At 40.6% G+C, this 14,711-nt stretch overlaps 6 protein-coding genes across 6 annotated transcripts; 1 reads left to right on the top strand and 5 right to left on the bottom strand.

Moving 5' to 3' along the window:
* Positions 1-486: 486 nt before the first annotated feature.
* On the top strand, positions 487-2,722 carry ATC70_007649 (Aa_trans domain-containing protein; the record flags this gene model as incomplete). Its single annotated transcript, XM_064826908.1, has 2 exons — positions 487-1,270; positions 1,335-2,722. The coding sequence occupies 2 exons, from the start codon at positions 487-489 to the stop codon at positions 2,720-2,722; spliced, it is 2,172 nt and encodes a 723-aa protein (XP_064675965.1).
* A 2,553-nt stretch (positions 2,723-5,275) lies between these two features.
* On the bottom strand, positions 5,276-7,294 carry ded1_2 (ATP-dependent RNA helicase ded1; the record flags this gene model as incomplete). Its single annotated transcript, XM_064826907.1, has 5 exons — positions 5,276-5,933; positions 5,991-6,365; positions 6,431-6,673; positions 6,730-7,204; positions 7,264-7,294. 5 exons carry the CDS (start codon positions 7,292-7,294, stop codon positions 5,276-5,278), a joined length of 1,782 nt encoding a protein of 593 aa, XP_064675964.1.
* A 714-nt stretch (positions 7,295-8,008) lies between these two features.
* Positions 8,009-8,931, bottom strand: ATC70_007647 (uncharacterized protein; the record flags this gene model as incomplete). The annotated part of the gene is made up of 7 exons (XM_064826906.1): positions 8,009-8,057; positions 8,123-8,148; positions 8,211-8,336; positions 8,392-8,475; positions 8,531-8,590; positions 8,674-8,761; positions 8,822-8,931. The coding sequence occupies 7 exons, from the start codon at positions 8,929-8,931 to the stop codon at positions 8,009-8,011; spliced, it is 543 nt and encodes a 180-aa protein (XP_064675963.1).
* Positions 8,932-9,489: 558 nt separating this feature from the next.
* On the bottom strand, positions 9,490-10,300 carry UTR2_2 (putative glycosidase CRH2; the record flags this gene model as incomplete). Its single annotated transcript, XM_064826905.1, has 2 exons — positions 9,490-9,882; positions 10,298-10,300. 2 exons carry the CDS (start codon positions 10,298-10,300, stop codon positions 9,490-9,492), a joined length of 396 nt encoding a protein of 131 aa, XP_064675962.1.
* Positions 10,301-10,586: 286 nt separating this feature from the next.
* ATC70_007645 (uncharacterized protein) lies at positions 10,587-11,692 on the bottom strand (the record flags this gene model as incomplete). Its single annotated transcript, XM_064826904.1, has 2 exons — positions 10,587-11,518; positions 11,575-11,692. 2 exons carry the CDS (start codon positions 11,690-11,692, stop codon positions 10,587-10,589), a joined length of 1,050 nt encoding a protein of 349 aa, XP_064675961.1.
* Positions 11,693-13,874: 2,182 nt separating this feature from the next.
* On the bottom strand, positions 13,875-14,246 carry SAC7_3 (GTPase activating protein (GAP) for Rho1p; the record flags this gene model as incomplete). Its single annotated transcript, XM_064826903.1, has 2 exons — positions 13,875-14,104; positions 14,171-14,246. The coding sequence occupies 2 exons, from the start codon at positions 14,244-14,246 to the stop codon at positions 13,875-13,877; spliced, it is 306 nt and encodes a 101-aa protein (XP_064675960.1).
* Positions 14,247-14,711: the final 465 nt, after the last annotated feature.

Below are 14,711 nucleotides of genomic sequence, written 5' to 3'. Positions count from 1 at the left end.
CCTCACTGGGTGTAATCATAGTTTCCCGCTTCAACTTAACAAGGAGTGCACGGCCAAGCACCCATGTCTATCACAAGAGAAAAGACATGTCGTATCAATGTATTAAAACGTTGACATGTTATATACAGTTTATACGAACAAAAAAGAAAGAAAAGTAAAAGGGGGGCATCAAGAGGAGAGCAAGTAAAAGAAGAAAGGGATCATTCAATCTATATTTGAAAGAGAGGGGAGAAAGTTGAGGAGGAGGAGGAGTTTATCATGATATGAGCAGAAGATTCACAGCAGCAAAACACAAAAGCAGCATCAGCAGCAATAGCAGCAGGTTTGAACAAAGCTCCTTATACAAGACATATCTTTTATAGTGTAAATGAGATATACATTCTTCTATCCCATCCATTTACTCCCCCCAAATCCTTGCTTCCCTTTTTCTTTCTTTCCCTTTTCTTTCTTCATCTTGAACCAACCTTCTAGCAACATCAATTCCATATGGTGGCAACACATTCACACCCAAGACGTCCTTCTGCTGCTGCTGGTTCATTGGGCAGAACATCTGGTAGAACCAAGCGTCGATCTTCGTTACGCAGACAGTCAGAAAAAGTTACGCCCACTGCATCTACCTCTGCAACACGGCATGCCGCAACTCAGAAGCGATCAAAGTCTGTATCGGCAGGTGCTTCAGGCCATCAGCAACAACAACAGCAGCAGAGACAACAGCAGCAAAATCGAAGACCATCAGTACCTGCTGTTGTCATAGAAGACCCACCAAGACTCTCCATAGCAGACCGTTTTATGGCATCAGGCTATTCCAACACCTCGACGCCCGTACTCTCTCAGGCACCACCATTACCTACAACAACAGCTGCACAAAAGTGCTCGCCATCTGTATCCACCTCTTTATCGAATTCCACTCTATCAGACATCCCAACTGCTGGTAGCAACAGTCGTCTTTCTGTAGCGGATCGGTTTATGAACACAAACAACACCAGCTCATCCACTAACTCGATGCAGAGTATCCAGCAATACAGAGAAAGATCCCATTCGTCCTTCTCAGGCAAGACCCTCAATACCACAAATAACAGCAGCATGAGCACAACAGACCCTGTGCCTGGAAGATTGACCATTGCTAGTGCATTTATGAAGTCTTCTAGTACACTCACCCCTACTACGCCAGACACAACTAGATCACGTGCAGCATCCTTTGCGGATGAGCTGGATATGGGAGTGATCAATGGCAATATCAGAGCTACATCAGCCCGAAAGCCTTCACAAGGTAACTATATACATATGCCCTTAGATGCATAAATAAGAGGCATATGCTTAATTGACATACATAGTGCATCCATCGGAACAGCAGACATCAAGATCCACTCTATTTGATGATAACACCACCTCATTTCTCAACCTGGATTTGTCCCTGTCGCCTTCCTCTGCTTCCAGTTCTGTATTGAATAATTTAGGCCCACCACATGGAAGAAACAGTCGACCCTTTGGAAGCCAAGATACGCTGGTACAACACCATATGCAACAGCAACAGCAACAGCAACAGCAACAGCAACAACAAAAGAAACCCATCTATGCGCAATTCATTGAATCAGAAAAGAACGCTACCATCGATCATCGATCCTTTTCGCTGAGTGATTGCTTTGTTGATTCTCCTGTCGCTGATGACAAACGCACCATCACTATGAGCGATGACTACTCGACAAAGCACGGTGGTTATGACGACTATGACGATATCGAAATCGGCCATTATGGTCAAAAGTACTATCAAAATGAACGGCAATGGGGTTACCATAATGACGAGGAGGAAGAGGAGCATGATTACGACGATGAAGAGAAGGCTAGCTACGATACTCGCAACATGAGTCCAGCAGGATCCAGAGCAAAACTCAACAGCAAGAAAAAGCCATCTTCTTCTTCTCCAGCAGAGGATGATGATGATTATGAGCATCGCAGCCGTGGATTCTGGATTGGTTGCTGCTTTGTAAGCTGTGGACAAAGACCCAGTCGTCGCATCATTGAACAGCGCCAAAAGCAAAAACGAGAGAAAGAGATAGAGCAGCAACAGCAACAGCAAGAATCACTTGCCAAGAAGCGAGGTTGTGGTAGGAGGGGCTGGGTCTTCTTTACTTTTCTTAGCTTGATTGTGGCCGTTCTCATTGCTTACTTTTTATGGCCTCGGACGCCACTGATGCGCATTGAAGGTGCCTCACTCACCACTCCCGCCAAAATCACAGAAACCAGACAGGGCGTCATGGTAGGCAATGTTGCATTTGAAAGCGAATGGCTAGTGAATATCACGGTGGATAACCGACAAAACCACGTACCTACACGATTAGTACAAATCCAGGCGTTGGCCAAGGACGCTTTGACTGGCCTGATCATAGGAAAAGGGTTACACAACGATGACCCCAATCCTGAGCATATCGTGCTGGCTCCCAACGCCATTTCTACCATCCAGCTGCCCATCCGTGTCGATTACCAAGCACGAGATAGTACGGATACCACCTTTGTCGATCTCTGTAAAGCGTGTTCTCCGCAGCATATGGTCCCTTTTAATACTCCTGAAAACAGTGTGTCAACAGCAAACACAAATCAAAGAGAAGCGTTGCCATTGCATTTCTGGATCACTTTACATTTCTTTGGTCTCGATTGGTTGGGATATAAACCAACAGTGATTGCTACACCTGCCACTGGCGGCTTTGCTTGTCCTCAGTCTTGAAGTATGTAGAGACATGTCGTTCATGTTGATAATAATCAAGTGTGTATTACTGTATGTAAAATAAAAGTATCATATCAGATGTTCATCGTCTCTATTTCATAATGAAATTGGCCTCCCTTTTTCCAAAAAAAAAAAAGACTACAAGATTGTCTCCTATGTGCTATACCAGTTATATCTGTGCAACATAATATCTGCAATCGAGTATGTAGTAAACTAACCGATCAATCTCGCTACACTTGATAACGGTGTCGCCTTGTGGGCTCTCGTCGTCAAACACATTCCAGATCAAGGATAATAAAAATTTGGCATATCAAGTAGATTCTAAACAACCAATTAATAGTATATTAGAGTCAGAAGGGGAGGTATTCCTCCATGCATCCTTCTCCTTTTGCTTATACACTGGTATCGACGAAAGCTATTATTGAAACGATATGAAAAAGAGTTCAGGTTTTATGCTGCATTCTCCGTTTGCGCCACATTTTTTGGTAGTAGTATTGTCATACCATTTGCTGCTGTTGCTCCTGAGATGGCGACATAAAACTGGCCATGCATAAATACAGGACTTGTATAAGATCTACAATGATTTTTTTGAGATATTGTCATTGCAAAAGACGCCTTTACAGGGAAAATTACCAAGAAAAGCAAAATCTTCGGACTAAACAACTGTTCTTTCAATTCTATGATCCCCATTTAATTAGTATTGCAATCATCATTATTGTCATCATCAGAAAGGTATTTGGGTTAGCCAGCAGCAGCGTCGCCGCCAAAATTAATTCAAACTCAGGTATTTTTTTCTGTTCAAGATTGGACAGATTTTGTCTTTTTTCGACTTGAAAGAACTATTTTGCGAGATTCGACTATATAGATTGTGATGATCACCCAACGCTTCCTAATACATTCTTGGGGTACTTTTTAAGGCGCTTCCAATGGTACTAATTGTAATAGATGTTTTGAATGAAACTATTGAGCAATTTGATAAAATTTGAAATGAGGTTTTTTGCGAAAATAGCCAGATTTTGCATAAGAAAACCTCATAAAAGTGGTTTCAGAGGTTGCTTTGAATTGAGAGAAACATTCTGAATTAATATATGCCGTAGTAAAAGTCTTCATTTTCAAGGTAGAAAACGCGATCGTTTGATTTTCGATGGAGACCATGAGGGGTAGAACCTCATGGTTTTTGGTCGATTTTTGGCCATTTTTTTTTTTTTTTTTTTTTTTTTGGTCCAAAAAGTTGAGCAAAGGTGTCAGGAAGTTACTACTACTCAAGTACAATTGTTTGGCGTCTTTCCGGTGGCTCAGAAAGGTCTACATGTCAAGATATGAAGGCTTAAAAACTATCCAATTTGGTTATGTTTTTCTTTATGGCTTTTGTTTACACGGCATGAATCACATCTTTAGTAGCTTAAGTCTTCTGGAAGGGCAGTTCTGCAGTCTATGTAACTTCTAATTCGAATAGGAGGCCTATTTAATTTTGGTAAAGCCAATTCATGCAAATTTTGATGCGTTATGTTGTTGGTAAGCTTATTAATAATCAAAATGAGAAACCAAATTTACTGCTTGAACACTATAGTTTTTCACCTTTGCTTGGCTACGGTAAACCCCATTAAGACTAATATTACCGAATACTGAATTAGATGCAATCTCGTTACGCTCGTATATATGATTCTTTAGTCTTTGTATGCTCCTCTACTCCAGACTAGCCATTTAACATTATCAATGTAAGGGATGTCGTACTTTAAGCGAATCGTGTTTTCCCGGCCTTTTGACGCCTCCATAAACACGCCAGTTGCTCAAGTCCTCGAAATCGCCACGACGTTAGTTCGTATGCCTTTAGGCTGCTAAGATTTGGCAGAATAACAGTTTTCTGTGCGATGATCAGATTTAGGACGATGAATGTGTTGATATGGGGACACTTGTGTACCAAATAGCGTACCAACTTTGGACCGACTTTGACGTTGAACTGTGCTCCACTTTGAGTTCGAATATTTAGGGATGTTGTAGCCTGGTTTGTCTAAACATTCTTTGCCAACCAGAGCTTTAATTCATTGTCATCCATGAGTGTATAATCCATCGATCTTTTCATCTCAAATGGCAAGAAGGTTTTGAATACATCATCCTCGAATCCAAACGTTCTCAAGTCAATAACCTGGATCAAATGACAGAGGTCAGGAATGTTGGATAGATGCTTGATCAGCTTGAGAAAGCACTCCTCTGCCCAGTCATTGCAGTTTATGCTCATTGATTTGTACAAACACTGGCCCACCAGAGGCTTCAAACTCTTGCAAATCAAGCGGCATTCGGCCATCATTTTCGCGTCATGTATATGGCCAAGCACCACCATCCATATTTCAGCAGGCTGGAGTTGTTTGATACACGACATGTATTGCACAATAAATGAATTCAAGAAAAAAGGGGTTGGCCTCCATATAGAGGTTAACGCGCAGTAACAAGATAGTATGCAGCTTGATACGGAGATTGAGTAACATTTGAATGTAGTTCGAGAATTTACTTTTATTGAAAAGCGAATATCACTGCATGATAAATAAACTGATTCTAATTCCTCAATGGAAGAAAAGGTAGCAGAGGCTTATAAGAGTTTTTTTTGTTAAAGTTACTGTACTTTGCGCTGATCCACTCTTTAACGCCATACAACGACACATGCCCTGTATTTCCGGCAACAGCCTTCTTCCAATCCACCTTGGTATTCAAACGAATCAAAAATTCAGCACCAGTAGTGACACTGAGCGTGGATGGGATGCCCTCGTTTTGGTTTGTATTATTGTTAAAGTTGCCGTATTTCAGGTTCTCTAATGAAAATGTCCAGAACTCAAGTCCCTTTCTGACATGAGGCAGTGTTTGATCCCAAGCGACATCATCTTGAATAAGTTTAGCAACTGAATCGATAACAGGATTGGCTTTGGTAGGATTATAAATCTCATCAGCAATGGTCTTCAAGTTCTTTTCAAACATGGTCTTGAATTCAGGTACATTCAGGAGAGCGATGGTCAAAGGTCTTGTATCGAATCCCTTGAAGCTTGTGTAATCGCCTTGCACCAGACTTTTCATATTCACTGGGCCACTTCCCATCACATAGTCATAATCCCAAGAGATCCACACAAAGCGATTTGTTTCAGGAGACTTGTAGAGAAAGTAGTTGTTTGAGTTTTGCAGATAGCCATCCCAGAAGCCTTGAAGAAACTCGAATGCCATACTATCAACATGTGATGAGTATCCCTATTAGGAGTAGAATGACGTTGGGTCTACTTACGCTACAAGAAAGTTTTCTACATCGAGTTGCTTTTCCCATTCAGATACAGTGGCTGAAATAGCTTCGGCATTAGCAGTTTTTTGGAATTCACGCTGATCATGAATAAACTTGATAAAGGTGGTCAAATCATCCAAGCTTTCAACCCCTAACTTTGACTTTTCTGCAACAGAATATGCAGAAGCATTGTAGGCAGATGGGTTATCTCCTTTATAGGACAAATCAGCTCGCACAGAGTCTTTTCTTCCACCTTCTCCTTCATACAGAATGCCCTGGGGGTATTTGCTTCCGCCAGCATTGAACTCATTAGCAAGCCAATCCTTGTCGTACTTTTCCATCAGCGTGAATAAACCGATGGCTCTATCGTTGATAAACAATCTGCAAATCGATGACTATTAGCGTAAACAAAGTGCCATACACAAGCCAGTGGTCTTGATTTTTACCTGACGTACGATGCCTTGGTTGCAGGCTGATTTGCAGCATAGAGCATTTCTGTTGTTATGAATTCACGCATGTAGCTAGGATCACTGACGGTGGTGCGTAATTTCAGCTTTTGATAACCACTTAAAGTGTCATCATCCTTCTTTTTATCCAGTTTAATGTTGTAGGCAAACTTGGTGAACTGACGAGAAGATCGACCACCAATTTCGAATTTCACGTTACTGAATGTCCTGACCGAGTTGGTACTATACATAGAACATCAGTCTAGATACGACACTGAAATGCCTCAGCAAACAATTACCTAATGTAGGTCATATTCACTTTGACCTCAATGTCTTGCTTGTAATGGTTGTGTATTTTATCAATGTCGGTTTGAGCAGCAATGACATGAATCGTAGGAATTTCTCCAACAGGATGTAATTCATCATCGGCCCGACGGTTAAAGTTTTTAGAGATACTACTAATAGGCTTGAAGGTGGCCATATCTTTGCGATTCCAGTTGCGGTTGAAGAATTCGTTGAGCGTTTGTTTGGCAGAAACTGCAGAACGAGTGAAATTTTCCTGTTTCACAATATTAGTAGTATCTTTTTGAAGCTTGGCATAGAAATAGTTGGCATTGGAGGGAGCCATGCCTTGAAACAAGATGTTGCTGTCAGCAGACGGTTTCAATTTGTAGACATTGTTGTTGATGATGACACCGATATCTAATGTTGGATCATCAGATACAACGCTGTACAATGTGTCAGCAAACACTACGGAACAATAAGCAATAAGGGCTATACCAAAAAGTTGACAGTTAGCCTTTGCTTTGTGTGGACACCATTTTATCACTTACAAAAACCCAGAATTGCTGTGATAGATCTCATATTTGCAATACTCTATATGGATACAGGTATTATTAGGATACGAGAGAGAAAGAGGGAGAAAGGAAAAAATCAAGGCTTTTCTCTTATATAGAACAAATAGGAAAAATCTGCATATACAGAACATTTTGCACTAGTAGTGCTAAGCCAGGTTTAGAAAGTTCTACCTTTACAACCATGCGTCAGGGCCGTTCAGAGACGTGATTGCACGAGGTTTGCCCAAGATGTTTACAGTTCTAGCTTGCAGATCAAATGTGTTCTCCTTGGGTCTCCCCTATTTTTATAATCGTAGATGATTCCATTCACACAGTTTTATTTTGGTTTATTTGACATGATGTGGTACCAATGGGCATCTAGATTGCGGCGATGAATTTTCACTATACCAATTACAATGCTAAAGCACGTGCAATCGTCTGTCTACACCTTTCGGTCATTTGAGTGAGCTTGCATGCCCTCTACTGGTGGTTACTATGACGGCACACTACAGCAGGTGTTTGTATACTGTTTTTGGTGTTTTGCGAGATTTATAGATACGGTAAGCCATTCTATGGAAGAATGGCTCGAAGCATCTACCGTCCAACCCATTTGAAACGTTATTTTGTTGCAGATCAAATGCTCCTTTTCGTCAGCCCTCATCACTGTGTATATGATTCTATTCACACATTTTTTTATCAAATATTAATAATTTTTCTTTCGTTTGACATGTTATTGTACAATTTATGATCCTGCAATCTGTAATACGACCCAATCCAATCCTTCATACAGCCTATAAAAAACAGGGCAAATATAAATTAACATTCACGAAAACTGCCCAATACTCTATATATTTACCCCTCTCCTGTCAATGCAGAACAAGCCTATATTGTTTTTTTTAAGTCAAAACACAGCTCTCATGTGGAATACCCCTTTTGAGATTTACCTGAATGTGCCATTGTCTATCTTTTAATTTACTGAGTCCTAACGCCTCTGAGATCTTTGCTGCACCCAATGAACCCTTCACATCTTGCTTGTTTGCAAATACGAGTAAACTGGCATTTTGTAATTGCTACGGTTCATGGCATTAGCGCATCAGTATCTCTATTCTATCATAATGAACTTACATCGCTCTCCATCATTTGATGCAGTTCTTGTTCCGCCAAATGAAGTCGATTAACATCCGTACTATCAATCACCATAATCACAGCCTAAGCCCATAATTTAATGTTCGGCCGTCTAGTGTATATGGCCATTCCCATTTACCTTTGTATCGATATAGTAGGTCTTCCATGTGCTTCGAAGGGATTCTTGACCGCCTATATCCTAATTTTCATTTCCCAAACAATAAGGATTTTCATTTAATATCTTCATATTAAACCTTCTCCTTGATACTTTGGATACTTTACCCACATAACAAACTTTAGATTCTTGTATTCAACCTCTTCCACGTTACTTCCAATAGTCGGTGTGGTGGTAACTATCTGGTTCATGAGCCTAATCGTGTGTGTCAGCGCTGTACCATATATATATATATATATCTTGACTGGTACTCACAGTTTGTACAGAATCGTCGTTTTGCCTGCATTATCCAAGCCCACAATGATGAGCTTAACTTGAGTCTTGGAGAACAGTTTATTCCATAAATTACTAAACAAGATGCCCATTCTGTCTAGTGTTTGTATTAAGGGGGGAAAAAAAAAGAGAAAGAAGGTGAAATGGAAAAAAAACAGAATGCAGCACCTTTACTCAACACTCCAACAACTGTATTTTAATTGATCATGCTGCTGTTGAAAGTAAAGTAGCTTTGTTCCTAAAAATGCTCGCCATAGCTAGTTCGAAGCTACCAGCTATCAAATACAAAGTTGAAAATTACCAACACACTCAGAGATTCATGCCCTGTCTACATGTATGCACGCTTAATGAATGTAGTAACTGATGGTTTAATAACAAGATGTCTCGACCAGCATTGCTATAAGTGCTTACATTATGCAAGATCCAATGTCTGCTTTCTACTAATCTCTTATATGCGGCTACCGCCTACAATATTCGCTCCTCTTTTACACTCTTCTCTCCATCCGTTTTCTCTAGCATAATTACCATGTGTTTAATTGTATAGTTTTTTAATAATGTTTGGATTTCAAGCAATATAAAAAAGCAAGGACGTAAGGAGAGCGATTGAATTGCAATAAAGAGATTGCATAGAGTCAAACACGATATCAAGTTTACTCCTTTCTGGGCTTCTTGGACTTTCTGACACCACGGAACTTCTTCTCGCGGTTCTTCTTTTCCTTGCGTTGCTTACGGCCACCCTTGGGTGCTTCAGCAAGACCAATACGGACAAGACGGTGCTTGGGCTCAAACTTCTTCAAGGCCTCAACGTTATCGTAGATCAAAGCGAAACCAGTGGTCTTTCCACCACCAAAGTGGGTCTTGAAACCAAAGACAGAGACGACTTCCTTATCAGACTTGTACATCTTACCGATCTTGGTACGGAGTTCGTCCTTGGAGACGTTGGCGAGTCCAGGGTGAATGACATCGACGACCATTTGCTTACGTTGGAGCAAACGGTTAGTAAGGAACTTACGAGTGCGAATGGTGACAGTAGAAGCGTCGGCCTATAATGAGTGAATTGTTAGTCTCTATCGCCTGTTTGTTGCAATGGATTCAAGTAGAAAAGAAATAAAACAAGAGAGATTGCATGAGTGTAGTGATTGCATGAGCCTGTGCATCCGCATGTTGAAAATGCATCCATACATCTCATCCAGCGTGTCACTGTCCATCCGTTGATCCATGCCGAGTTTCTGCCGTATCTATCGATTCAAGGTCTACGATATATCCACAATCCACATGTTGATCTTATCCATCCATCCAATCCATGTTGACATCCATCTCCAAGTACATCCATCCACTAAATCATCTCTCGACACTGATCGACATCCATCCACATTTCAAGACAATAGCAAATCGTTCTCCCATCTATCTCTCTGTCTCTTTCTTTCATTACTCTCATCATCCTATAGTGGTACGCACCATTGTATTGAATAATTAAAAGAAGGATCTCTACTCTGCGTGGCATTGCGACAGCCATATACCGAGCGGGTCTGCCTATCTCTTCCCTTCCGGATGGCATTCAATACCCGATATCCGCTCTCTCATTGGTTGCATAGGATTCAGGAACCAATTGTCCATTTCGATTTACATGATTTGATTTTTTTTATTGATACTCTACATGTATATAGGTGAGAATTCAAAAAAAAGTGTGCAAAATAGAACAAATGTAAGCTTGAATATATATTATTGTACGAGTGAGGAGGGGGTATTAATGGTGATGAGATTCATTCCAAGCAATGCAAGCCATCAATGCCATACCAAATATCATTGCTGCCAATTCCTTGAATGGTTGTAGTTTACTGTTGCTTTTGCTCTCCAATAGTTCAGGAATTACACCCACTGTCGCGATATATAAAAATCCGCCAGCTGTGGCGGGAATAATGAGATCGCCCCATGTCATACTGGTACCTAACAATCCGTGCGAGTGATGATGATCGTGATCGTGCTTGTTATGAGAGGCATTACTGTGAGCCATTTCTTCGATAAAGATACCAATAAATGTGCCAATATAGGCACCAATGGCGGTTGTAAATTGAGCCATCATAGCACGTTTCTTACTGAAGCCGGATTGCAATAGAATTGCGTAATCGCTCACTTCATGAGGAATCTCATGAAAAAAGACAGCAACAGCAGTAGTGGCACCAATGGCTGGTGAAGCATAAAACGAGGCAGCCATAGCGATACCGTCAGTGAGATTGTGCGTGAAATCAGCCAATAGGTTGAGGTAGGTGCTGGCTTTCACATCTGCTGAGGGCGCATGGTGATGGTGATCGTGTTGACGATGATTGTGCTCTGTCTCTTTGGTCTGCTCTTTGTCTTTACTAGGCTTGCGTTGACGCATGCCCTCTCTCACAGCCACTTGATCCACAACATGTTCATCGTGTTTTTTACCATGATCATGTCCATGATCGTGTCCCATCTTTCCAAAATATGCTCTCATAACTTTATCTGCTGCATAAAAGAAGAATAGCCCAGCAAATATACCTGATCCAATCAACACGCTCTTGTGCTCATCATTGCTACCATGCTGAATTGACTTGGTATCGTGGTTGTGGTGGCTATGGTTGCTGTCTTCATGATGCTCATGACTATTAAATGCGTGTGGCAACAAATGCAAAAATACGTCTCCCAGCAAACTACCTACGTGAATGAATCAGAAATGCGTGTGCTGGCAGCCCTGCAACCCTCGTTCTTACCCACTGCGAAATTGACCAGCGTATTTAATGTAGTTGGCTTGATATCGGGAGGAACGAAGTAAAGAAGTAAATTGGGAATAATGGAGATGTAGGACGTGGCTAGCAAAGAGTTGACCATTGCATTTCCTGGAAACAGAAAAGCAAATGTAGACAATGTCTGTGACATGATTCTCTCTTTTGATATGTGAAAGAAAAGAAAAAGGGAATGAAAGAGCAAGATGAAAAAGATGGGGATTACCACCTTTTGTTGTCGTTTATGTAAAACGCCTTGATTGGCTCTAAATGAGGCTTGTTGTTATGTACCAAAAGGATCGCCGTTGCAAATGTGCTTACCAAGTAAATGTATTGCACCGCCCTAAAAGATCGCCAACGCCTTTCACAGTACTTGTTGATGCATCTACACTTGAAGAATACCTTAAAAAAGCGTACGGCAATGTGCAAACAATGCTAGTTTCAGTAGTTTCTGAAAATATCCATTTTGCTGTCTAACAGGATATGAAATTTCATTATTTGAGTGTCTATTATCACGCGTGGATCTTGTATACGGACTGTGGTATCTGTAAATCTGACTCCTCTAGGCTGATCCACGTATGCATCAATAGAAACAATTCATATACGGGCAGACAGGATACCAGCATCGTGTTTTACTATTCAAAAATATGCAAAATGCAGCGAATATTGGATGCATTTGATCCTAGTTTTCTCGTGCTAAAAGCCGCTTTTAGCTGCCAGAAGAACGCCATACTATCACTCTCATCCAGCACTTACTTTCCCATACCTTTGCTCAACATTTTTGGGACCAAAAAAACATGGCTCAAAAAGCATGAGGTATCCCTCATGGATTTTGTTGAAAATCAATTGATTGCGTTTTTGACCTCAAAAATGAAGGATTTTACTACATCATATATTATATCAAAATGTTCCTCTTGATCCAACGCAGCCTCTGAAACCTTATTTGTGGAACATTTGTATGCAAAATCTTGACATTTTTGCCAAAAACCTCATTTTATATTTTCAATCATTGTACAATAAGTTTATTTGAAGCAACTAATTTTCTGTGCACCATTGGATGTGCCTTGAAAAGAGCTTCAAAGAAGCATTAGGAAGTAGTTTTTTTTTTGTTTTTTTTTTTTTTTTGTAGGGAAGTCGAGCTCCAGGTTTTATTTAAAGTCCTTTAAATGTCATGCTGAGGGATAGAAAAGACTGTTGGTGGACCCAATGTCTGCAAAGAAGGGGAATAAGATATTTTTTGAACTAAGTTGGGAAAGAAATCTACTACTAATAAGGTGCGACTCCTAGAGCCAGTACAGTCTTGCGGAAATCGTCAAAATATAGATCATGGATAAGAGCACAAAACACCAAACGAGGACATCAGTACTACGTCAAAAAAATCAAACAACTTGCGTTCACCAGGATTTGAACCGGGATCCTCCCGTTGGCATACGGGAGTTCTACCACTTCGCCCTACCACCAGGGACGCATTAGGAAGTAGGTGATGATCATCACAATTTACATAGTCGAATGTGGCAAAATAGGTCGGATTGTGTCCAAAAATTATGAAAAGCATCAAATCAGAACAAAATGTAAAGCGGGAATTGAAAAATTTCTGACGCCGGCAGCTGGCAAAACCAGTGCTATCATCATCCTCCTCATCATGAAGGTAATTAATGCATTTAAAAGCTTAATTGGGGAGAATTGTCGATAAAGAAAGCAACATGGCTAAAAATTACTAGTTTATTTTTGATTTTGATGCGCAATTTCCTATCTGATCGATCTATTTGTTGTAAAATGCCCATTCAAAATGCAAATTCTAATGCAACATGCAAAGGTGTTAGAGATTGACCTCATTCAAACAAAGCTACACTTTACAATAATATCTCCAGCTTATAAATTATGCCTGATGCTACCAGTAAAAAAACTACTTTACTAAATGATGAAGTCATTTCCTCAGGAAAGAAAAGATAAAGAGCTCCTCTTGCATCTCACCTGAAAAGTCGGGTGTTTTGCATAGCATTGTGCTCGAAAGCTGGCTCACTTTGATAAACAAACCCATTTTGATTCTACAAACACTCACTTTGATTCACATGATAACCAATATACGAGAAATATCCAAAAAAAAAGTACTGTATACACAACTCATGGAGGCGGCATTCTTGATGCGTCTAGTTCCAAGCGGGGATCAAGACCTGAAATGTGTACAAATGTGTCGCAAGATAATGTAACCTTCCCTTCATTTGTGATGTACCGTACTGTGTGAATAAAAAAGGCGTTTGACTTGGGTACCTTTTTTTGCTATTTATTTATCGAAATTGGATATCAAAATCACCAATAGATCCTGTGAGTTCGCCTAAATGTTCGCTATCGGCAGACAGTAGTGAAGCCACAGTGTTCATGACCACTTCACGTTCGATAGCCTCTCCGTTCTTTGCACGAGTCAAAAGGGCTTGAATTTCGGTATTAGTAGTGCTGTCCAACTTTAAGGATTCCAAGAGTTTTAATGTGTCCTGAGCGCTGATATTGGTATCGTCTCCTTCAATGACGCCAATGTTAGAGTCGTTGCACTGTAGTTGTGCGGATCACCAAGAGTGGAGCTTACCTTCAGTGGGTGTATTTACAAAGGGGTTATTGATGGTTTCGTTAGCAGCAGCGTCAGCAGAGGTAGTAGTGGTCATGATGAAAGGTAATTTGTAAAGAAAAAAAAGGAAAAATAAACTGTTGTTGGATAGAGGCAGCATTATTAAATAGAGAAGTATCACATGAAAATGCAGTTTTACTATCTCAGCTCCACACATTAAGGTTATAAATCTTCAGCAGCTTGGACAAACATACAGAAAGATGTACGTACTAGTTTAAAACGGAAAGCAAGCATCATCCCATGTCCGCTTGTGTGTGCACACAAGAATCTGCTTGATTTGAAGGGGCTCAAATGTTGAGAATCATGGCTAGGCTATACACGTCTTGACTAGGAGATTCTCGCTCCAAGCATGGTAGCATCTCGTTTTTGGTATTTCAACATACCGCTGATTTCCTGCCAACAACTACTTTGTAAATGCAATGGCTATGCAGGCAGCTTTGATGGCTCTTCCTTGCGGCGATTCAATAACATCTCATGGATCAGAAAACCTTCTTGTTAATGA

The sequence above is a fragment of the Mucor velutinosus genome (assembly GCF_035048745.1).
Source record: "Mucor velutinosus strain NIH1002 chromosome Unknown tig00001553, whole genome shotgun sequence".
Lineage (NCBI taxonomy): Eukaryota > Fungi > Mucoromycota > Mucoromycetes > Mucorales > Mucoraceae > Mucor > Mucor velutinosus.
The sequence above is the reverse complement of the archived record's forward strand: the minus strand, read 5'-3'. Positions and strand labels throughout refer to the sequence as shown.